The 26,088-nt window shown below is 45.7% G+C and overlaps 1 protein-coding gene across 1 annotated transcript in view; it reads right to left on the reverse strand.

The window, feature by feature from the left end:
• The window catches only part of CDK6 (cyclin-dependent kinase 6), a 129,991-nt gene that overhangs the window by 94,336 nt on the left and 9,567 nt on the right, over positions 1-26,088 (reverse strand). Inside the window, exon 3 of the mRNA XM_014940284.1 lies at positions 9,544-9,679. Within this exon, the coding sequence (XP_014795770.1) occupies positions 9,544-9,679 (136 nt within the window). The remainder of the gene's footprint in view (positions 1-9,543; positions 9,680-26,088) is intronic.

Below are 26,088 nucleotides of genomic sequence, written 5' to 3' on the forward strand. Positions count from 1 at the left end.
TTCTTCTTTTAAATGGGTATTCTCAAGGGTCACAATTTTCAAAGACAAATGGGATAAATTCGGTGGCCAGAACAGTTATGATATTAATGAAAAAAGAAATAAAGAAAACAGTCCGTCGAACCTGTGATCCCCCAGAGCCCCGTTCCACCCCCAAGCCAGCTCACTGTGAGCACCAACTCCCCCACACTTCACGAACAGTCAGGAGTCTGGTTCCCAGGGCACAGACAGCGCTTACACAGAAGTTTTGAGGGGACACGACTTCCTCGCTCTGTCAAAGCACTGAAACACAAGCAAAACGCATGTTCATGACTAATCTGAGACTGCGGAAACAACGGTTTCAATTCTCCTTTGCTAACCTTGGAATTCATTGGGTCAGTAGCACAGGATAACAACGCATTCTCCTCTCGGCTCCTCTACTTCACACCCTTCTAGCATACACTGCTTCTAAAGCTGGAGAAACCTGTTTGCATAAAATTCAGCAGAAGCTGACGTGCTTTGCTGGAGCAGAGCCTCTGCTCCCTTTGGGGTTTCTCCTTCAAGGTCTGAAGCTGATGCAGAAGGTTCAGGTACATATCCAGCATGAGTTTAAACGTTTTATGGACACTAACATAAGCATGGTACAACTCTATCAGTAACAGAGAGGTAGGAAGGACCTAAAATACTGATGCTTCTGAGTCTTAGGATAAGGCTTCCAACCCCAAAATTAAGGGCAGATTTGATCTAGGAGCTCCTTCCTTACTGCGAACTGTTCAGGCTTTGCATGGAACCCCATGAAAGGCTGTGGGTACCCGATGCTGAGAGCATTGCACCACTGGCACCCTGCGGGGACCCTGGGACGCCAGCAGTCACACTGCAGCAGGAGTGCTCTGCAGTACCCACGCTGGCAAATGTTACAAAACCACGTCTGCTTGATTAAAACTACAAATAAATTAATCATCTTAATTTCTAAATATTTTCCCTTGCTGTGGCACCAAGAGCAAACAACAAGCAGTATTTCTGTTATTTCACTTCTGTTTCCATTCTAAATTTTCTGCCTTCTGGCAGCTGCTTGCGAACTTACTAATAATTGTGTCTTTGTTTGGACTTCTTAAAAAGAAGGATATTCTCAAAATGGAAGAAAGCTCATTTTATTTCACTTTGAAACCTGAGAAACCTGTAACATGAACCATACGCTGATTACAGAGCACTGATACATAAAGGAAGCAGTTGTGTGAATGTGTGAAGTGGCTGTGGTGGGGAATCAGCAGAGCAGAGGAGAAGCTCTATTTCAGACAAATAATGCTGTTGTAGGATCTGATTATCATGACTCATGTTTAACAAGATATTGTGTAAAGGCCAGCCAAAAAGGAGGATCTATTATGGTGGGCACTATACAGTCAAGGGGTTTCATACAGCCTCTTCCATTAAAAGCTCACAAATAAAATGGACAAGATAGACCCCAGGTGGAGAAACAGTGTGACAGTTCCATGATTCTGCTATTTTATGGGAGTGGTGTCAGGAGGGGATAAGCAAAATGGAAAGAAAAGTGATGAAGAGAAAAGCTCTGGAGGGAGAGAAAGAAAGAAGAGTGCTGCCCAGCAAAAATACAGAGTGAAAGCCAGGTGAAAAAATGAAGGGGGAAGGGAAGGGCAGGAGGAAGAAAGGTCTAGAAAAAATGGGATTAGCACAAGCAGAGAACATTGAGTTGAAACCACTGGAAGCTCTCTGAGCGTCAGAGGTTTTGGGTTTGGAGTGTAGCTGGCTGGTGTCACTGGCTGGAGCCACAGGCTGGTGTCACCGGCTGGTGCCTCTCTGCAGCTTTGTCGCTGGTGGCTGGAGGCCGGCAGGAGCCGTGCCTGCTCTGGGACGGACTCTGGCAATCAGCAAATGCACATGTGCATGTATATACACGTGTACGTGTGGTATGCCCTCACGTGCACACATATACACACAACACACACCGCAGTGCTCCCCAGCACAGGAGAGCTGGTGCTACATTCTCTGTTCCTGTGCTTCTGGCTCTTCTCTAAGCGTCTGAGTCGCCAGTTCTGGCCTCTCCCAGCCTACAGCTATTTTGAGATCATGAACTTCACAGACGGTGGAGTGATCATCATCGAGTCTCCCTTTCCTTTTCTCCCACTTGCTCAAATAGGAACATTTTTTCTGCAAATATGCTAGAGAACTTTTACAATAATTATGCTTATATATATGTATGTGTGTTTCTGTGCCTATATTCTTTTACGTATGAAAACATGCAATACAAAAAAATTTCGTCCCTATTCATTTGTACGGGACTTTGTTCTCTGGCATAAGCCAAATACATCTGTTAGAGAGAAAAAAGAAGCAAACACAACATAACTTGATTAAATCAGTGTGCCACCAAAGTAACACGCCTCAAATTAATTTTTACTGTGGGATACAACAACCTGCCTATTCACTGGCATGAAAGCCGTGCACATGGCTTGTGCAAGAGTATTAAACTTCTCTTGGGGTGGAACAGAGGAAGCAGTTTTATAAAAGAACAATTTACTTGATGACTATATTACCCTCTATTAGCTATGGGTTGTCTGTGGCCAACATTTGAATTATTTTACACTACAGCTGTGTATTTGCTGTGGGTAAATATGGACACGTTATGAATTTTCCAGTATAGAGAATCTGAGCTGCAATAACTGGGGTGGGCTGCGATGGGACACATCCTGCCGCAGTGTCCCCGGTCAGCTGAATTCAACCCCTAGAGTCCAGTGTTCAACAAGAAAAAATACCTTGGCCAGGTTTTTATCTACCTTGTCATAGTTTGTCTCATTCCGTCTCCTCTTCCCCACCTCTGTGTGTCTGTTGTGGGGTGACCTATGTCGTTGTGGGTGTGCGGGGGCACAGGGCCTGATTTCCTCCCAGTGCAGAAACTACTATTAAGAAAGTGATTCCTATCTGTGCCCACGAACATCAAGAATGGCTCTTAGAACCTCTCCTCTTTATCTCACATCTGCTGCAGTCTGGCCTTCAAATTACTTGTCAGAAGGAACATATGGCTTGAAAGCAAAATGTAGAACATGGGTAAATCCAAACATGTCAGTCTATTGTTCTGCCACTGCTTTACGTGCACCAGGAGCTGCAACAGCTCTCTCTTAATTGCTGTAACTCTGGCATCTCTTCTCTGGTGAAGAGAAAGGCTCTGAAAACACAAGGGATGCTTCTGTGGGTCACTGAGGCAGGGTTTACATGCGGAGCCAGTTCCAGCTCTGCACCACCACCAGGAGACAAGGGAAGCACTTCCACCATCCCCCCCTCCCCGAGGCGCTGCCACTGGCTGCGGAACCCTGTGGCCCCATCTGCGATGTCCTGCCCCACAGCCCAGCCCCACTGTCACCCCTGCCTGGGCACGGCTCCTTCCATCCTGCCCCACAGCCCAGCCCCACTGTCACCCCTGCCTGGGCACGGCTCCTTCCATCCTGCCCCACAGCCCAGCCCCACTGTCACCCCTGCCTGGGCACGGCTCCTTCCATCCTGCCCCACAGCCCAGCCCCACTGTCACCCCTGCCTGGGCACGGCTCCTTCCATCCTGCCCCACAGCCCAGCCCCACTGTCACCCCTGCCTGGGCACGGCTCCTTCCATCCTGCCCCACAGCCCAGCCCCACTGTCACCCCTGCCTGGGCACGGCTCCTTCCATCCTGCCCCACAGCCCAGCCCCACTGTCACCCCTGCCTGGGCACGGCTCCTTCCATCCTGCCCCACAGCCCAGCCCCATTGTCACCCCCGTCTGGTCCTTCCACGTGCTCCCTTCCTTCCCTGCGGTACCATGGAGCACTCCCAGGGCACTTGCTGCCACACGGATGTTCCAACAGCAAACCCCAGGGTCACCAATAATCTGAGGGCGCCTCAAGGGAACCCAGAGCAGCAGGATCCATAAGCTTTTGTTTGCATCACACCAAGTTCCAGCTCTGCAGAATTAACAGAAATGAAATGAGCTGATCGCAACATTTCACTTCCGGTGTTTGTAATACTGCAATTTTGCAATGACTTGATCATAAATTCTCTTCTACTAAAGGCTCAATCTCCATCCCTGCCCACAATTCAGAATCTCTTCAGTTTCTTAATACTCTTTGACTTTCTGAATAAGGATGATTTCTGGCCCTCCATCCATTGAAAACAATAGCTTCCTTCTGACTTCAAACAGGCTGTCCTTAGGGCCCTTCTGGGCTGTACTGCTGCCTTGAGAGCCTGGGACATAAAAGAAAAGTAGGTTGAGATGTCTATTTAGAGAGTCCCTCATAGACGTCTTTTCCCAGTGACATTTCTAATTGAGTGTCATTGTTTTGAAAGACTAAAATTATTATTTTGGGCAGGTTGCTTTCATGCATTATGCTACAACGTTGCTTGACTGCCTTCCAAGCTGGAACAACTGAAAAATGTGAAGCGCTCCAATGATTTTAAATCACTCTAGGCAGGACAGAGTGATTTAAAATTATTGGAGTGCCTCACATTTTTATGAGCTCTCAGTTTGCAGGCAATGGAGGCCTGGGCAGTCCTGGGCAGCACTGCAAAAAACCAACTCTTCATCAACATCAGTTTGAAAACGTTTGCATTTGGGTTTGGAAATAGTAGGGATTTGGAGATATTTAATGCCACCATAATTAAAATCAGTGGCTGCACACTGACTGCAAGAAGGCCTGAGCTAAAGCAGTGACTGCACAGACACAGCACTGTATTTAGTGGCACCCTGTGTTTGCGGTCCCTTCCCTGGAGCCACGATCCCTCCAGCCCCTGAGTCAGACCGTACCTGCACCAGCGTGCACAGAGAGGTGGCCGTGTCCCCAGAGGCAGCACAGCCCAGGAGAGAAATGACACCACCTGCAACAGAGGGAACCCCCTCCCTCTGGAGAATACCCTTTTTCTAAGGTTAGTTCCTCTGGAGCTGCCACTCGTGCAGGGCACCCGCTCTCCCTCCTGCTGCCCTTCCGCCTCCCCGGGGAGCGGGGTGACAGAGGAAATGGGAAAAGATTCATCCCACAATAACGGATCAGTTCAGTCCTTTGGTTTGTCATTTATTTATAGCCGCAACTCTTTCCTATTTCATAATATGGATTCAGAACAAAATGTATTGCAAGATACTCCACAAAGAATGAGATCCTGAGCAGCTGTGGATGGGCATGCCTTCACTGGGGGTGAGGGACCTCCACCTCTTGGTGTTGGCTGGGGATCTGATCTCTTATTTGGGGACCCGAAACTCCTCATTAAGTTTTGCCTCTTTCTTTACCACAAAAGCACCAACAGGAAAATGTTAGTAACAGTTCTTCTCTTAACATCTTTCTTATTAATTTGAGTAGGCTCTTTTTTTAGTGACTTCTAACTTTGATGTTGTTAAATGTGGCCACACTCTGCAGTCTCTCAGTACTGCTCAATCCGTTTTCCTGGAATATCTGGTGTTGTTTTCAGAACTGCGTGACTGTGTGACATCTGCTCTGCTTCCCACAGGTGATGGGCTGAGCAGGTACACCCTGGCAGATGGCTGGTGACTCACCTCACCACACTCGGCGCTGCTTGGCTTTCTGAGAAGCAGCATCTTCATATTAATTTGCTAAGAGTTTTGCCCAGAGGTGAGGGGTTTGCCTGGTTCCACAGCAGCTGTTGTAAGTTACAGGAAATGCACCGGGCAACAGTTTGTTGTCCCCTCCCGTTCTTACGGGCTCCTGGGCCCCGCAGAACAAGGTGACTGGAGGGAACGCCGAAGAGCCACTCCTAATCCACTGAATTTACAGCTTTGTGTACTAAGCCACCACATGCACGTATTAATTCAAAGCTAAATACCTTTATGTACATTGCAACAGCTTAAATCAACAAACAGCAACTTTTTTGCAGACACATGATTTCCATATTAAAAATGTAATTAGTGCTCTAACAGCCACATCCGTATAGAAATACTGTAGGATCAAAAAATCCATGCCAGCCCCACAAGCATCGCATCACAGTGCGACCACCCAGCGTAAACATGCCTCAGCCCCAAGCACTAACACATCAAAATGCCTTAGTGGCCTGTTAACTATTTTTTAAACAAAACTCTTTCTGTGGCAGAGCCGGGTCATTCCCATTTCCACTGCCCTCACGTCAGCCCACAGAAGTTCCCAATGAGCCAGGTCTCTCGGATGCCCAACTGCGGATGCCATGAGCATCACCAGCAGCGTGTGCCCGACTCCCAGCAGTGTCCTACGGAAGCCAAGCTCCCACCTCCCATTTCCACACACACTGCCCCGAAGTTACAGAGCATCCCAGGAAGAAAAGACGGGAGGACATGACGGGTAGAGAGGAAAGAAGGAAGATGTTGTCATTGCTGGTTCTGATTCATCCCGCATGGAACATGTATTAATCAGAGGAAGCCAGCAAGGGTGAGTAGGACTATTACCCAGTAGTTACAGAGACATATTAACTAGATTAAGGGCTTGAACATAGTTCTCTTTCAAAGGTGAATGCCATGCCCATGAGAACTCGGAGTCATATTCTCCATCCCTCTAGGCCAAAGTATATTCCATTAAAAAATAATGGAAGTGCTTCAGCAGAAAAGATTTACAATATCTCTGTCCAGAATAACCCAGAACTCAGTAGCCAGAGCTATAGCCACAGAAATGGACTGCAGCATTCATCCTCTCAGCAACAGCAGGGGGAAGTGAGCATGTCTGCTGTGCATCCTGGAGAATATTCCCACTGCCAGGCAATGCCTCAAAGGCAAACCATCTCTCTTCTATTTTACGGGCACCTGTGGATGTGTTCCTAAAGTACCCACTGGGGTGACTCCTGCCACCGGGCTTCAGATGAGAAAGAGGCGTTGCTGAGCAGCACTGAGACAAAAGCTCAGTGATCAGCACGGATGGTTTCTCTGAACTGCTACAGGCTGACTACTGTCTGCTAAACATAAAGGAAATTCTTAAAATGGGACTGGTGTGGCTTATATTCCTTGAGAGTTGGTAAGTAAAAGCCCCAGAATGCCCCAAACCAGCAAAAGCTGAATCTCCCTCCCCCAAATGACCATCGTGTAATGAGGGTAGCTAACTCACACGGCAACCATCTTTTGAGGCCGATACTTCTCTCACAGTAACTTTATGTCATTCCAGTTCCACTAACAAGAGTTGAGTTTACACCATGGTGCCAAAGGGGTGTATTAGACCTTTCATGCCCAAGCTCTCCAGAGCTCACAGAGCCTGTTTGGGACCTGATGCTGCTGCCACAGGCGGAACTGCAGCTGGGCTCACGGTGCTGGCAGGGCTTGGGCTGTGCTAGTGGGAGGGGAAATACTCTACACAAATTGTCCGCTACTCTGGAAAAGAAATGAAGTACAAATCCATATTAACCTCAAACGCTAAACTATAACAATCCAGATTAGTCATTTAACAACGTCTGTGCTGCGGGTTACATGCTCAGTTGCTGCACAATGGCAGTATTTCCCTGCAGCCGGGAGAACTGTGCTCTGCTTCGGATCCTGCCAGGAGCACCCACACGGGCTATGGCAGCAGCGAGGTGTCGATGTGCATTAGGAATATTCAACGTGCATTAGGAATAAGCCTTGAGACCCTTCCTCACGGGATTGGCCCTGACTACCAGCAAAAGCACCTCCATGAACTGGGTGTTTTCACATAAATAGTGAAGCAACGGGATGCAACTTCAGTTAACCGAATCTCTCTTTTTTCCTATGCCAAACAGAACTCAAGAAATAACACATCAGCTACTGGGCAAATGTTGAAATCAACAGCAACAACCAAGAAAACAGCCATTTTACATTTTTCCTCACCCATTTAAAAAGGGCTGTCTGTACCACAAGCTGAATTTTACACTTGGCAATTTCACTGGCTGCAGTGGGACCTGCACTGTACAGAAAAGACCAGAATTGCTCCTGCTTCTTTCTGTGTAGCTAAATTTTTCTCTTTTATTGTGCCGAATTATCAGACATGTCAGGTGGGTAGAACTAGTAAACCTTGTGTGCAGAATAGTGCTTATTGAGAGCAAACTCAACAATTCCCTCCACCAGCAGGTAGCCCCCGCGAAATCTGTGCTCACACACCGTCTGGGACTGCAAATTTAACCAGGCTTTTAGAAAATCCCAAACATTTCAGTTCAGAGCTCACCTCTTTCATTAGCTTTAAATGAAACAGTTCGAAAGATATTTCACACTGAGGTTTCAGAGTCATTCCCTTCCCGTCCATTTCCATACATTCAGTGAGATAATGTGCCGGCTGCTTTGCGTGTTATGGTCACAGTGTTAGTTACACTGAAACACAGCCCCCTTAGGTAGTACCAAAGTCCTGGAAGGCATTAGGACCCTAAAAGCATTATCATAAATGAGTCCTTCAAATGCAAGAGGTACATTCCAGTCTTCTGCTGGGACTGAATCAAAGCTGTACCCAATTTTTTTTAGATTTTATTTTATCTGCTAAGGTTGCTAAAAAACAGGGGTGCTGGAATTGACTGATGTTATACATTTGTGACTTTGATACTAGTTTAAAGATTTTTATCAGTTTTATGTCTAATTTTATACTGAAAGATCAAAGAACTCCAAAGTTTGAAGCTGTTAACAAAAAAAAATAAATTGAAACAACTAAATTTCAGAGGGCTTTCATATTCTCTTTCCCTCCCTCAGGACTGTTGCCAGACTAAGAGGACACAACACACTTCCAGAAAGTGCTTACACAAATGCCAGATAATCCGCCTCTGAAAGCATAAATTATTTCTCCTCATGAAAAAAGAAAAATCAAAAGAAGTGTTAAAGCCACAGTCAAAATGCAGGGATGTCAAACTCTCTTCCCCGGCACAGACGCTCGGCCAAGCAGCTCAAGCCACGTTCCTCAGGGCAGCCCCGGCTGTGGCACCCCCAGGTCCAGGGGTTTCAGCAGCAATAACACAAGCACGTCCTGTCCCAGGATGAGGCTGTCCCTTACTGACGCAGAACAGGAGATAACATGGTGGGAAAACATCAGAACCATATCTCCAGTCACTGAGAGCCTTCCCAGCTCCTGCACCTGGCCATGGCTACCCTCCTCCTCCAGCCATCCTCTGTAGAGCTCACCACAGCCCACGGGGAACACCTCCTGTTCTTGGAACTCATAGAAACCTTCCTGGCAGGAGGGACATGAAACAAAGGCATCTTTTGGGGAAACAAAAGGCCAAGGGAAGAGGATGGGAGCACAGGATTTGTTCTACCCAGCGCTCCACCAGACACCTAGGGAAGGCTCAAGTAGTCCTTGACTAAACAATAATGGAATCATCTGCCTACAGCTGCAAGTGAAGGTCATTCTTAATGATTTGGAATGCTACTTTTGGTAAAACAGTACAGATTCAGAGGATTTATAAATCTAAAAGAGGAAAAAAAACCCAACAAGAAGTGCAAGATTTCCACAAAGCAATTGCGCCTCTTGGTGAACACAGGTCTCTGTGCTGCGACTCATTTCTCAAGTCGGGCATTACTCGGTATAACAAAATCCCATGGGATCAAAACAGTTTGTCTGTGTCATTTATCTCTTTGCCCTTTCTAGCTAATATTTTCTGAAATAATATCCAACATCTTTCTCCTTATATACCTTTATAGTTTCAGTAGGCACTCCAGGCTCTGGAACTTTGTCCAAGTAAGTCGTCAAGTCTTGATCCACGTGTTCAAACACTAACGTTAGCTTGGTCTCTCTGTCGGTCCGGGACACGGTGCACACATCAAACAGCCTGGGGAGGGAGAGAGGAGAGGAGGTGAGTGCACAGGAACCAGCACAGACACACACACCTGACATCTCCTGCATGTCTAGTTACACCTCTTACAGTATACAGGGTGGAAAAAAGAGCTCTCAAAGGTAGAGAGATCTTTGAGCTCTTGATTCATCAGATAACTACTGGTACATCAATAGTATATCTCTCCTTCATGGGTGGATTCTGAAATAGGATTAAGTATTACAAATTCATCAGCTGTTCAATGTAAAATAATTACAAGAAAATATTTTTTGGACCGAGCAACTAGAGTTAATACAGAAAATGGCCTGATATTTATCCACATTCTGTGCTGCAGCACTTACAGACATTTAAAAAAAATAATTGTGAGAAACATTTTTGAGAAAAAATATCCCGGGTGTTTGCATGCACCTTCAGTTTCTTCCCACAGAACCCCCATGTTCACCGTTACACACCTTTGAAATTAAACCTCCTTAGGCAGAAACAGAATTGTTTTTGCTGATTACTCCTGCAAGTTCCTGGATGCAAGGAATACCTTGAGAGTCAGGATGCACTCCGGAAAAAAGCTTTGTGCACAAGACAGCGCTGCAGAGAGGCTTTCCTCTGCCACTGCTTTCTGGCACTCTTTTACTGAAATGTCTTTATCATTTCCCCTTGTTGCACAACATCAAATTCAAAGTAATTTGCAAAGCTCTTCATAATGTCACATTCCTGTCCGATTACTCTAGTTGCTATTGTTTTCTCTTTTTAATTAGGATTTCTCTCGCTTCATCTGCCACTTCACACCAGCTTTACCTTCTTCCCAAACGCCTGCCCACCCCCCAGTGCCTCACCCCCTGCCCGTACTGGTGACTGTCACTGTCCTTCCTCGAGTCCCACCTCTACAGAACCACAATGAACGGATGCTCTTCCCTGCTCACATACTTTACTAATATGTTTATTTAGTTAGTTTTAAACTGCAGAGATCAGACTGCTTTTCCCTCTGAAGCGAGGCAGAAAATCAATCACTACTTTTATTAGGTGACAGTGGATTTAAAAACTGAATACAGCTATTGAGAAAAGTCAATACAGCTAAACTGAAGAACCTGTCACAAATAACAAACCCAAGCAGCGTTGATAATACTGCTTATGTTGGCCAACAACGCGGCAGTTCCTTTATTCCATGTATATTTCACCCTCTTCCTTAGAATCACTGTGTGCCCAGGCAGGATCCCCGACAGCGGCATGGAGAAATGTCTCTCTTGGCAGGACCCGTGGGCAGCAGACCAGGCACAAAGCCTCGGGGTCACTGCTTTCCGAAGAGACACCTGACAAACAGACCAGGAAAACACTTTGTTCTCAGTTTTTCCTTCTTGCCTTAAATCTCAAAGCATTTCACAAGCGAAGGGTAGATAAGAACCGGCACAAGGGTCTGGTAAGACTGTAACCCAGGTTTAGGAGAGGAGTATGTTTCACTCCAGGTGATGCAGATCTAACACGTTAAGGCTGTGGTCCCACTTTGACAGCCTTGCCCAAATAATGCTTGGGCAGACACTTACAAATTGCTAATTAGCCACCATGCTGTGGAAATGGAGGCAGGCACATCCCTTCTAGCTTAAAGAAGCCTTTCCGTGAGTAACGATTTGGGAATCCTAGTTAGAGATTATGGAGAGACTGTCACCCTGCCTCTACTAGGACACTCATCTGCACTCAATCTGTAAACATCATATGAACAAATACCAATTAAATTATCATGGTAACACAGGGACTGTAACAGCACATGTCTCAGCGTGTTTCTCCTAAAGACAAATGTATTTCTCTCTGTGACTCCCCTCACGAGGCGCACACGGGAGACAGATGTCCTCTACACGGGAAATCAGTTCTGCGAGAAGTCACAAACCTTCCTCAAAAGTAAAATTTGCTGGTATTTGGCTGGAGGTTAATAATCTGCAATATATTTATATAAATCAATGTGGAATGTAGCCGGACTGCCTGTAACCCCAACACATGCAAATAGAGAGGAGCCAGACAGGTCTGAACATCTGAACATAAACACTGGAAAATATTTCCAACTGTATGATTCCTTTGTGTTGACCTACATTTACCTAAAAATGTTCTAAACTGCCTTTTTCTGCCAGGTATTTAATACACTGGCAAAATTATCTTTTCAACTATAGCAGAATTATAATTCAAGAAAAAAAAGGAAAAAAAAGATTGCACTGTACAGAATATAGAAGCAACATGTAATTCCCAGCTCATTGGGGAGGGAACTGCTGATTATCTCTTTAATTCTTCTGTATGTGGCTTATTTTGGTTCTGGCACAGCAAAATAAGGAACTCAGAGAAGCGCAATTCTAGTCCCCTATTCCCGAGTAATAACATTATCACTGAGAAATAATAACAGCTTTCCTTTTTATGCACCCTTCATGTGAAACTCTACATGCTCTACTCTTCGTAACCAGAACTGCAGATCCTGCACTCGGCTGCGTGTGTTTACTCACAGGAAATACAGAAAGATAATAATTCAAAGCACAGCTTATATACATCCGCCGTGTGACAAAAAGACAAGAGGTGGGATTGCCCGTGCCGGTCATTGCGGAGACAGACGGCCAGAGACACTGCCTCTTTATTCACTAGTTCCATAGGTATAAAATACTTCTTTATAAATTCTATTCTTTTACATCCACTGTGAGAAAATCATCCATAAAGCTGTGGTCTGTAGCCAGGAGCAGCTCTCCTGACGGCACTGCACCTCTCTCAGGCCATTTCCTCGCCATCTTCTGCAAATGAGGGGTTTCCTTTGCGTGGAACCCGCAACAGCAACAGCCCTTTTCCTTACAGAGCTGCTCTGCGGTGCTGCCGGGAGCGGGGCAGACGTGTCTCCATTCATACAGGATTTCCACGCCGAACACTTTGTAAACACAAGCCCTGCCCTTCTATTGTACTTAGAAGAGAAACGATTGAATTATTTGATTAAAGCAAGATCCGCTATGGGAAATCCTGTAAGTATTGAAGACGAAGTTTGGCCGGGAGTCACACACCGCCCCGTGCCTCGGTCTCCTCTGGAGCAGCGCTGAGCACTTGTGGGGAACCTGCCTCCTAATGCAGACATTTGCTCAAGTTAATTGTGCTAAAGTAAAAATAGCGTATCAGATACAAATCTGTGTCTCTGCTTTATTTCATGTGTTTAGTGCCTCGCGGATCTCACTGTACCCTAGCACAGTACCTGCTCTCCCACAGAAACACTTGGGTGGTTTTCAACACAGAAAACTAGATGGTGCGTCTTGAGGTCTCTGTAGCTTCTTACACCTTGTAATGTGACAAACGCAACCTTCATTTTACAATCCACAGTCTCAATGCTCAAGGCTTTTATAAGAAAAGACACAGTTACGCCAGTTCCCTTGAAAACTATCGCGTCTGCTGACCGGTACTAACTAGAAAGTCCTTAAATGTAACAAGACTGGCTTTTGAGGTGCTCTGAGAATTGCTGTAAAGTTACCGACTTTCAAGTGGATTACATATTTTTTTCCTGAGCAAACAGCTCACAGATAACAACAATGGATATCAAACCCATCAGCACAAGCCACCTGCAAGAAACACCAAAACCCAGGTCTGACTGTAAGACCTGAAAACCTGTAGGACATCAGTTCTCCTGGCTACTGTCAAAGAGACGAGTAAGAGCCTCCGGAAGCTCAGCCAGGCCGCAGTCAGAGGGAAGACCAAACCATTAGATATTTGCTGCCAGTGCACGGAATGGCTTATTGTGATTTTTATTCAGTGGGACCAATGCAACATGAACACTTACCCCTTGACTTTGCTGGTCAATCACAGCACTGAACAGAAACATAGTCCTTGCCCTCCAAAGTTTTTCAACAACAGGGATTTACTTTAATTTTCTTGGGAAACCTGTCTCCCCAGGAAGAGTTACTTCTGAGCCTGTGCATGACAAGGGGAACTGGAGCCATTGGTTATGAGGTGGAGAAACGTTTCAGTCAACTGTGGTGTGGTAGGTGGTGGCACAGGAATAGGCTGCAGTTCTAAGGTTTCCTAAGTGTGGACAGGGACTCAGAGTTTGGTGGTCCCAACCTAACCCTGAATGGTATTTATCCACAGGACAGAAAACCAGCACAGAATTTATGTGTGACTGACAGTGTTTAGGCAAGCACCACAAGAGTGGGATACCAACACTGTTACAGGTCATGACTGAGGTTTCTTGACAAATATGTGTGTGGTGGTGGGGGGAGTTCCTGAATAGCTTCTGCTTTCACTGTCTTTGGCCCAGGTTAATCCTGTGAGTCCATCACTTTCAAGGGCACAGAAATTTTCAGCCTCTCACACCAAAAGCATTGTGGAAAGATCATCAGACATCCCTTGAGTCCAAATTTCAGCAGCAGCCTTGGACTCTTCTGTTCTCTGGAAGCCACCAGCAGCAAGCCCTTCATTTACCCCAACTTTGTAAACTACATACTCCTTGAAAAAAACAGTTTCCCCATAGTTTTTAATATTATCTACCTTCTCGTTTCTTGCTTTTGAAGAGGAAAAAAGACTCTGCTAACAGAAACCAGTCTCCACTCAGAATCACATATACCCAAGGAACTGTAACAAAGGGATGGTGTTTCAGATGGAGAAGACAATAGCTGGGCAAGGGGAGTGGAACATGTGCGTTAGGACAACCACGTCCCACGTAGCAAAACAGGAAACAGAGCTTCACACTCTGAAACGTACAACAGAGCTCCTTCCCTTCGCTCAGGAGATCCTGCTTTGTCTCATCTTAATCAGGAATCACCTCCTCCTCCATGCCTCTGGAAGCCAGGATTTCAAACGTAGGTTTTTCTCACTTGAAGGAAATTTAGTGAAGTACTTTTAGATGAAAAACAGAGCACATGCAGATGACCAGGCCATTAAATTAAAAGTATCTATCTCATATTTTAAGTGCATCTTTTCCCGAGATAACATTTGTAAAATCACAAAGTAATGCAAGACCTAAGTTCCATTTCCAAAAGTGTATGGGGTCTTCAGGAGCTTCCCAACGTGCTTTTCCCAGCAGGTGCAGCTGCAGCAATGTCCATCAATACTTGGGATGTGCCCCCAGAGCAGACCACCATAACGCAGACGCCTGGCCACGCTCAGCTGCCCACCTTGGAGCTGGAAGGGCTCGGTGTGAGAGCAGAGCACTGCCTACACCGCGGGGAACTGCCCCTGGGGGCTTCTCCAGCAGCAGCCACAGCCCCGGGGGCAAACCCCATTCATTCACATACACTTGGGTGTCTCTACACCGCTCATGGCAACTTCACATCTCAAACCCTCGCTCTCTATGTTTCTGCTGGTTTCCTGGAGTTTGTGAACATTTTTCCTGCTTCGCTGCCCTTCCAGGAAAGAGCAGCAGGACCTCTCCTTGTCTGCAGAGGAAACCTCTTTCAGGCAAATAGCAGAAAAGGGCAGAACGTAACATCAGATACAATTAATGAATTTATCTGGGAGAGGCAGATGTTATGCAGATAGATGTTTCCAGCTCTGCAGTCACTCACTCGTTATCTGCTGAGCACAGAGCAGCAAGAGCTACCACGCAGGAGCGGCTGCAGGATGAGAGCAAGGCAGCAGAAAGTCCTCTCCTGGAGACCTGCTCCAGAGCTCGGCCAGCGCTCCTGCTCAGAGCCCGCTCTCCAGCCAGGTCTCAGGGAAGGAAGGGGGGCATTAGGATGACAAGGCGATCCTTCATCCACACACTGAGCTCTGTGCTGTCGTTTTTTCCAGTCTCTCTCCCTTTCTGACTTGGAAAAATTATTTAAAATGCTTAGCTGTATAAAAGATGGTTTTGTTCTTTAAGCGTGCGTGAGGAAGAGAGACAGAGAAACCGACAGAGGAATAGATGCTCTTGAAAGAGAAGTAAATAGCGCTGGCTGAATTCCAGTAGCGTGGGCTGACTGGGCAGGCTTTCAGGGCGCAGAAGGGGCCACAGCCCCAACCCGCGACAGCCCCGACCCACGACAGCCCCGACCCACGACAGCCCCGACCCACGACAGCCCCACGATGGTTTCATGATGCCGACAAACATCTGCGTCAGTGAAACCACCAAAGAGAATTGTTGTTCTCAACAGAAGCCAAGATTTGTGCCCCAAAGATGAAAAGGCCGAGTACATTTACTCACCACCCAAGGCACTAAAAGATGCAGCTGTTAAAGAGCTTTACTTCAAGGAAAAAACACGCCTGGCGAGGTTCCCTGCACCCCTCTCTGTTTATAGCAGCACGCTGTCTTTTTTAGCCCTCACACGGACATCTCCTGTTCCCCTTCTTTGTGAAGGGAGATTGTGTTTAATAGGAAAGGACCAGAAACAGATCTGACAAGGCTCAGAAATTCAAACAATAACCTGCCTTGCAGAACTTCACTTTCAGGACTCGTCGTACAGTTCACCAGTTTTTGAAATATTTGTGAATATTTCTGAATTACCCTCACCAGTCCATTAGCAGCCTCAATTGCAATCAATTTTAAATCCCAACTGGCCGCTCCCCCCCATCCTGCTGGAGCCCATGCTCACCCCGCGCACGGCTGCAGCAAACAGGCTGTCAGCTCCTCTGCGAGGGACAGGCCGAGTCACCCCGAAGCAGAAACAGTCGCTGACAGATTGTTTATGATCAGCAATAGCTCTGTGTGACCTATTCATAGTGCCCTCGTGATCCCCGGCCAGCAAACGCACGCTGCCCCTCGCAGTCACGTACCCGGCCGTCAGACAGCACTGGGAGAGCTGCGCTGCCAGCTCAGAGGACAAACTAACGATGCTCCCACTCACTGGCAGGGCCTGCACACCTTTTATTAAACAGCTTAGATCTTCTGTAGACCCCCTTCCCCAGGGAAACCTGCATGCCTTTTGACGTTCCCTAAATTGCTCAGCCTATGTCTGAATATTGGTTTTGTCTAATCCAAATGAAAGGAGCACAGAAGTTATTCCGGACTCCCAGCTGTACCTGTGTGAGATGGGATACAGTCTCTGTTCAAGTGTAGCTCACAGTCACACTGATTGTTACAAGCGCCACATTCCCCTTTGCATTCTGAATTCATGCTTGTGCCAAACCGACAGGATCTAATTCGTGAGATACCGACACATTAAAGCCTTGCAAGAAAATACATTTCTACAATGTTTCGTAGGTAGAGATGGGACTAAACAGTCTGTGATTCTCCAAGAAGGATCAAGAGCTGACTTTTAGAAAGGGAGAACTTCCCCGGTTCAACAACACTCCAGTGCAAAAGCAAAAGAGCAGGAAAACAGAAGAAAAAAAAAAGCCTAAAGAAAAATAGAAGGCTAAATTGACTAAGGTTGACAGTACTGATATGCACAAAGTAAATAAATAGTCTATATGTTAGTAAAGGCAGATGTTAATTTAAAAACTAAATTCATTCTTTTTAGTCCTTTGAATTGTGGTGTTCTAATGCATTCAAGGAATTGTTATGGAAATATGTAGGCTTTTTAATATAACACGCTGTATATCCACGTATCCAACGGGCAGCAATTACTATGGAGTGAAACAGTAAAACACTGCAGGTTCACTGCCCTGCCCGTTCCTTTATATTTGGGTTTATTATTACGTATCATTTCTTCAATACAATGTTCTTGGCTCTCTAGATGACTTTATAGCAAAGAAAATCCCTGAAACCAGCACCACTGGGAAATCAGGTGCAGACTAATTCCCGAGGCTGTGTTTATTGCTACCAGAGCACTCCCTTGACATAACACAAGCTTTGAGGCATGTTTTAGGAATGTTTTTAGCTCTGTCAGTGCAACAATGCAACGCTGGAGTCAGCTGAGTGCAGAACACAGCTGCAGTGGATCTCGGTCCTACAGGACCCCGGACCCCCGGGCTGCCCCAGAGCCTGTGCTCCAGGTGACCCCTGGGCTCCAAGGAAGCACCCCCCACCCCGAGCTGCGTCTCCTCGTGTGCCCGGCCCCTTCTAGAAGGGAAAGCAGAGCTGGAAACAGAAAAAGGTAATGCTTTGTCTGTGCACATGGAACAAAAGGCCAAAAAAGGTCATTTTTCTCCTCCGAACTCTCAGCTAGTCATTGCCTGGAGAGAGCGGTGCAAACCCCCGTGCCCTCCTTGAGCCCCTGTCGGTCCTGCACCGGCTGCTCGCACCCATGCAGGGACAGGTCTGCAACCCCGAGCCCTGCAATCCCACCTCAGTGTCCCAATCTCAGCCACTGCCTCTCCTCCCCAGCTTTCTAACCACCTTTAGGACTCCAAGTTAATTCTGGAATATGACCATACATCTTTCCCAAGAGTCTGTCCCAGGCAGACTGTCACTGAGAGATTTTACTTGGTGGGGTCCCAGATTATCTTCAGTGGATTTTTGAAGATATTTACAAATATTTCTTCTCATGAGGAACTTAAAAGAAAATATAGAGAGATAAAATAAACCCAAAGCAAACACTGAAAATGCCTCTGCCCTCTTCACTCCCCCCCCAGCCCGGGCTCAGCCCTCAAAAGCCCCACGCACAAGAGCCTTCACCTGCGGCTCATGCAGTCACTGCAGGGATTTAACTGGCTTTGGCTCAGGCCCGGCCAGTTTTTGAAAGGGAGTTTCACCTGCGACAAACTTGCAGCACAGAGTTAAACATTCATGTTGTGCCGAACAGAAACAAATGAGACTAATAAATCTTCAATAGAAATTTACAAGTTTTTTCTGGCTTAATAAATTTAGCCAGGGGGCAACCGCTCTTAAACACTCGGTAGGTAAAAAGGAATCCTTGATTCCATTCGCATGCAAATTCCTGACACGTTTCATCACAATTTAAGATGTCACACCTTACCAGTTTTTAAAAATGTGGCTTTCATGGCTGCCCTCTTCCCCATTCACAGCCACTCACACCTGGCCATACGAGTTCCCCGGCTGGCATGTCATTTCTCCTACTAACCTTTTTTTGTTTTTTTAAATTAATTCATAGCACATGCAAAGAAAAATAAAAAAGCCTATTTCTGCAAGATTCTCAGGTGCTTTCATCCTCTGGCTCTTCAGGCCAACGTCTAACACACGGGTCCTCCTTCCCCAGCCCTCTCCCAGGGCGCTGGGAGCCAGGCAGCCAGAGACCCACGCACGGGGGTGAAGGAGCTACAGGCTGTGCAGCTCTTTAAGCATTTCCTTTAAGCTCTTGCACACATATGTAAAAGAAAACAAATTAAAGATTATTTGCAGGGTTTGGCAATGAAAATGAGGTGTTAGTAGCATTTTGAGCTGGCAATAAATTTTATTCGACCGTTTTATGACTTCGGGGCACAGGCAACTATTTCTTTAGGGGCGTCCTTTAGCAGTGTGAGATTAGGGTTTGCATTTTAATGGGTGGATAGTTTTGAAATAAATTCAGCATTTGTATGTCAGATGTAAATACGTGATGAAACTGTAGTTTGGTTGTTTTGCAACAATGTCTTCCACATTTCTGAAAGAAACGAGCAAACTATAATAAATCTTGCAAACCAAGGTCTGGTTCCTGGAGCACGAACCCATTTTTCTGTCGAGGCGAATGGGAACAAGGGAGAGGGACCCAGGCTCTGCGAGAGGAGGGCGCTCTGCCGGGGCGAGCTGCGGAGGACACGGGGACAGCAGGGCAGGGTGGGGGGGTCCCGGCACTCACCGAGGGGACACTCACCACTGAGGTGGCCGGCTCAGGGTCCCTGCAGGGCCAGCGGGCGTCTGGCTGGGAGCAGGCAGGGCTGGCCCGTCTCTGCGGGCAGAGGCTGCCTGGCCTCACCAAGGGGTGGGCACAGGCCACTCGGGACCACAGGGCAAGTCACTGTCATCACTGCTGAGCCCCAACTTGCTGGGAATGATGCTTTTGGGTCTGTCCTGCTCTTACACCACTCCCTAAGCCACCTGCTCTTTCTCGCTTCAGAAACATACTGGGCTAGGTGGAAATTGTTCTCATAATTTCTAAGCCATGTATGAATGGTTTTATTCATACAATTATTTTTATTTCAAGAATAAGTCAAGAGAGACTGAGGGCTGAAGGAGCTGGTCCTCATTATTTTCTCTCATCCACCCCCAAGCCCTCCAGTCACCCTGTTTAGCTCTGTCTGGAGAGAGAGCACAGAGACTTACACCACGGTGCTGGGCTCCAGCCCCTGTACAGCCGGTTAACCAGGCACCACTGCACACCACACGGCCCACAGCACCAGCACAGCCAACAAAAGCCTCTTCTGGCTGTGCTCACCTTGTCTGTTCCACGGACACAATGCTATTTGGTTTTTTCCCAATTTCCATCTCTTTCCTAACAGAAACGATGACCTCTCTCAGCTCTTCTTTAGAGCTTCCCATTTATCTTCTATTTAAATATGTAGTCAAAGCCAAATGTTCACACTGTGAAGTGTCCTACTGGACATCTTTATTTATGTACAATTTTTATATGAATTTTCATGCTTATTGCACCACAGGCTTTTAATTAAGCTACCACTAGACTATCAATTATATCAACTGCTACACTGGAACTGCTGTGGGTGGACACTCACCGGCAGCACCAGTCTGCAGAGACAGTTATCGCTCCCATGGCCCATAGACACTGGAATAGCAGAAGTTCTCTCTACAGTAAGATTCCAAACTCAAGGAGTCAAGAGTAATTAAACTGAATGGATACAGGGAGCACATGAAGGAAATGTACAATCTCAGGGAGTAAAGATATGGCTGCATTAATTGCGAGGGGAAAAGAAAGACATAAAAAAAACTGTCAAGTAAGTGAAATGATCTAGGACCCAAGGTCCTAAATGACAAACACCCTCGGTACTTAGGGCCGCCCATGTGTATTGAGAATTATGGGACCCGTTGCCCAAAGTGCCACTTTTCAATGACTTTCAGTTAGAATCCCCATGTCTACATCCTAAGAATATAAAATGGGAAGACAACCCTCGGTTCAGCTGCCGCATTAACTAATTAAAGCCCTCCCCCGCGGCCCTGGACAGACATTCATGGGGACACTGGGAGCCAGAGGATGCTCCCCACCACCCCACGGGGAGCCGTGGCCCTGGAGCCTTCCTTACAGCACGTTCCAGCTGGGAGCTCCCCGGCACCCCAGGTCCCTGCAGCAGGAGGACAGTCATGAAATAAAACCCTGAAGTTATTCCAGGAAGCTGACCTCTACCATTTTACACAGGATATTAAATAGACCCCAGCTGTCTCCACTTAGAAGTGACTTAGTTCATATGTTTCACAAAGGTCCATTCAGCCGCTTTCTGAGTTATCACAGAATTGAAGTGACTTTCTGTGAAGAAAGAGCCAAACTTTCTGGAGCTTTCTCTCACCAACTTTTCACTCAGGCATGTCCTGGTTTTCAAATATCTCAATGGGCATCAATATGTTCTGAAATAAGAATCTGTGTCTGGATTATGAAAACATTTGACTGAGAAATAACTGTCTCAAGCCCATTTGGAAGAAATATACACAGAGCTTTTTTCCCCTAACCCCAGGAGACACAGTGGTCTTGGTCTCCATGAAGGCCCTGTCAGCAAGCCCCGGGGAATACGGCTATGGACCATACAGCCATACATGCATTGTGCAGCACAGTCTGTGCCGCTTCGCTCTTGAACGCAGAGAGGTGACACAGATTTGGATTTTCCAAAGCACTAGAACACTTTTTCAGGCTTGTGAAAATGACAGTGATGGATATCACTATATCAGAAATGCCATGATAATCATGTCCATTCAGAAAATTTTAGTGGAATTGTTTCAAGAACTCAACAGTCTTTAGGAAGAACCTCCATTTAAAAGCCAACAAAATGATATTGCAATATTTTTGTATAAAGGATGTGCTCTGGGATTAATGAGTTCTGGAACTGAGTGAATAATGCAATTTAAAGATGGCAATTTCATGTTTGAAAGAAGAAAGATCAAAATGACCTTAATTTTTACAAGATTTGAAAAATTTTAAAAAGGATCAATATTAAAAGGAGACACATAACTCTCATCATGTAAATATTTCCTAAAACCTTTAAAAAATATATTTGTACTGCAGACAGGAGGAAGAAAAAGCCATCTGTTTCCAAACTCAGTTCTGCTGCTTTTCCCTACTGCCATCCCTGCCCAACGGTCGCCGCAGCGGGCTGTGCTCCGGTGGGGTTAAGCCATCAGATGTTTCCTCCTTGGGATACTGCCTGGGCCCTTTCCCACTCCCATCAGGCTTTAGAACTTTCATTTACTCTTTCCAGAATACACTTAATAAAATTTACTATTTTATTATACTTAGGAGTGAGATGGCATTTCAGTTCCAAGTTCCAATTTTCAATGTCATGTAACTTTTTAAAAAGAATTAGCTTTGTGGATGGCTTTGTTCCTGGCTTGCCCTCACTCCCTTTCAATTTTTCCTTTTAACTTTAAAAAAGAAAACTGTTCAGACATTTTTAAGGCACATACTTTGAACTAATTGCAGTTCTACATGTCTGACAAACCTCAGTCATGTCACAAAACAATAATCCTGAACTTCCTGGTGTAAATTCAGACAAACCTTGAAATTCTCACGGCTTTTGTTTTCAACATATGCACACACATGTAATATACACATCCAAACACGTCAATAGAGCAACTTATTTGCTTTACTACACTTATATTGTCTTAGCGGTTCCATAATAAAAAGCTGTTTTCAAGCTTTGTAAATCAGGCTGTAGAAGAACGAGACACTCAACATAACAACTCATGGAGCAGAATCTGTTTGCATTATTGATTGATTTTCATTTTGCAGGCTATTACTGAGCAATGTGGGCTGACACATCTTGAGATTATGGAAAAAAAAACCCCACTTTAAATTAAAAAAATACATATATATTCCAAGAGATTAAGGTATTGTACCACTGCTTTCCAAGCACTTAGGTCTCGGATAATTCAGAGTGGAATATAAGTTAGCCACCAGAATTTTCCAACTAGTTGCAATTGTACAATCACATAATTTGATTGAAAGGAATCTGAGGCAATGAAACTATGTGTAGCATCAAAATCTTATCAATAATGAGTCAGTTAGCCCACTCAGTGGCAAATCCTGTATGAGACCAGTCGACTGTTGAATTTTTGATTACCTCCTGTTTCTTAAATTCTTTTTTGTAAATCCTATTGTTACTGCCTCAAGTTTGGGAACCATCCCTTGCTCCAGAAATATGAGATTTAATTATTGCGGCCACTATGACTTCACTATGACTATGTGTGTCTTCACTGTAAGAACTTCTTAAAGCAGCTACTGCAATTTACTTCAGGCTGCACAGAGAGTGGTCTCTCTTCCCTGCAACCCAGGAACAGATGGTTCATTGACAATGTTTGTAAGTTTCGTCTTTAAGCCTTGACTGATTTGTCACTTCTCAGTTGACTCTCTAGCATCTTCCAGAATTATAGGCTCAATATCATTTCACTGATGCAGAGGATGGCAGAAGATTTAAATTTGCTTTCTATGACTTAAGGTTTGTTTCTGCAGAACAGTCCTGTCCACTCTCAACTTTGGGTTACTTTGAAATGTATTTTCTTACAGACATCACAATATCCTATTGATTTGGGACATTCCGATATATTTCAAATGTCTTCTGAAAAGGCTCCCTCACCAGTGTTACTCACCCATCTGGGGTTTCTCTGTAGCCACAAATACCTTTCATTTTCAGTCAAAGGGTTACCTGACTCTCCCGTGATCCCCGACCACTGTGGCTGTTGTACCGCCAGGGCCCTCAGCTCCTGCCTCCCTTCTCTTGGTACTTTTTCACTACTGCAGAAAGATGTCCATTAGAAATAACTGACATCTCTAAAAGATGTTTTAATTTGATCAAATAAAATTAAAAAGGAATAAAACCTTCTTGATTTCTGAAGAAGAGAGACACCATACAATCAAGCAATGCCAGGCAAGACTTTTCTTGGATGATGTTACAGCCATGAAGGCAATGGGATGAACAGGAGTCCTCCATGCCATGAGGAGATACAGGTGCTCAGTTCTGCAGACGTACTGACTTGTCAGGGCCCTTCCAAGAACGCCAACTCTTTTAAGTTTATTGAGACATTTAATTCTGATTTTCAGACTATAGTCATTGATTCAATTCATTGATTCCTTTTTATCAATGACATAGACAGAGGGATTAAAGGCACCATCAGCAAGTTTGCAGACAACACCAAGCTGTGTGGTGTTGTTGATACACCAGAGGGATGGGATGTCATCCAGAAGGACCTGGCCGGGCTGGAGAGGTGGGCCCAGGTGAACCTCATGAGGCTCAACAAGAACAAGTGCAAGGTTCTGCACCTGGGCCAGAACAATCCTCACCATCAGTACAGACTGGGGGGTGAGGTATTGGAAAGCAGCCCTGAGGAAAGGGACTTGGGGGTTCTGGTGGATGAGAAGCTGGACATGAGCAGGCAGTGGGCAGCTGCAGCCCAGAAGGCCAATCACATCCTGGGGTGCATCAAAAGATGCGTTGCCAGCAGGTCCAGAGAGGTGATTCTGCCACTTTACTCTGGTGAGACCTCACCTGGAGTATTGTGTGCAGATCTGGAGCCTCAATATAGGAAAGACATGGACCTGATGGAGCAGGTCCAGAGCAGGGCCATGAGGATGATCAGGGAGTTGGAGCACCTCTGCTATGAGGACAGGCTGAGGGAGCTGGGGTTGTTCAGCCTGGAGAAGAGGAAGCTCCAGGGAGACCTAATAGCAGCCTTCCAGTACCTGAAGGAGGCCTACAGGAGGGCTGGGGAGAGCCTGTTTACAAAAGCCTGTAGTGACAGGGTGAGGGGCAATGGCTTCAAGCTGGAGGGGAGCAGATTTAGATTGGAGATGAGGAGAAAGTTCTTTACTGTGGGGGTGGTGGAGCACTGGAACAGGTTGCCCAGGGAGGTGGTTGAGGCCCCATCCCTGGAGATATTCAACGTGAGGCTCGATGAGGCCGTGGGCAACCTGGTCTAGTTGGGGGTGTCCCTGCTGACTGTGGGGGGGTAGGACCTTTGGAGGTCCCTTCCTGGGCCCATTCCTGGACCATTCTATGATTCAAAGCTGTCTAGATATGGATATTATTGCTTTGAACAAAACTCGTTGCTCAGCATTTTATAAGAAGCAGAGATGAACATTAAGGCAACAAATTGATTAGAGACGTCTGTGAGGAAACCACAAAGACCAGTGGGTAGGCCTATCTCCATTAACAATCTCGAGGGTGATCTAAGGATAAACAACACACTAATTAAAAGTGCAGATGCTCCTCAATCTCAGTGTTGTGAAGATCAGAAATGCAAACAAAGTATGCTGTTAGATAAAATTAGCTAAATGAGATTAACCTTGTAACCTACTTCCTAGTAGAGAAAAATAATACAGGTCATTAACTTTCACTGTCCCAAAGAAACCTGGAAATCAGTAATGCATGTTCTGGTGTTGTGCTAGTCAATAGAAAGTCAGACATAAACCAATTGCAGCTACAGAAGCATTTTCTCTTGAGAAAGGGAGATGCACATGGAACTGAAGTGACCATGTGTGTGACACAGCCTGATGCTCAGGAATAAACACAGCCTCAGGTGACAATGTAGAGACAGACATCCCATACTTCAGAGGGTACGTACTAAGGCAGAGAGGAATTATTTGTGGTGCTAAAAGGGAATGTAACCTGGAGGAGTGAAACGGGTCAACAGAAACTCTGAGTCTACATCAGTGAAAAAACTCCCAAGGGAAGAACCACTTTTATACCCAGTTTGGTGAGCTCAATAGTTGCAGCATCTAAAATGGGAATGGTAGAGTCCCAAACCTACATGCTCGATGGGACATCTCTGCACAGGCTGCCTGTCCTCAGGCATTTTTGTTCATCTTAACTTCAGGAATTCATGATTTGAATGACCAGAGCCATTTGAATCAGTGTAGCTCTATCAACTTCACCATCAGAAACTCAACCCTTAATGTGCAGCTGTGTTCTGGGATTAGCTGGAAGGTGTGGGTGAGATTCCCCCGTCAGGAGTGCGTGTCCACAGGGACCAACAGTGAACTGCGCAGGTTGGTTTCCAGAGCATAACACAAGAATAACCAGAAGATCTTCCTTCAACTGAAATCTTCTGCTTATAATACTGTAAACTTATAACACTATGATGATCCACCACTCCCAAGTCAGAGCACCTAAAGATCAGACCTGTCTTTTCAGGAGAATACCACCCACTATCATTTACTGAAGGGCTGCCATTCGTTATGAGACACATCGATTTTCTAGACTCCCACAGGAGTTTTTTTTCAGAAAAAGATTTGATCACCAGTGAGGGCAACTGAAAAGCAAAAATCATATATAATACATAATACTGTAAATCTGAATACTCTAATCTCATCTTTAGTATGCAGCATAAAAAAACCACCACAATATATTTATATGATGAGCAAAGGGGTAGAAGTCAAAGCGAGGAGAAGGACAGAAGGTGGGAATCTTACACAGACTCACTAAAATGGATACAATTTTAACATAGATACAGTGTA

The sequence above is a fragment of the Calidris pugnax genome, unplaced genomic scaffold (genome assembly GCF_001431845.1).
Source record: "Calidris pugnax isolate Ruff unplaced genomic scaffold, ASM143184v1 scaffold76, whole genome shotgun sequence".
Classification (NCBI taxonomy): domain Eukaryota; kingdom Metazoa; phylum Chordata; class Aves; order Charadriiformes; family Scolopacidae; genus Calidris; species Calidris pugnax.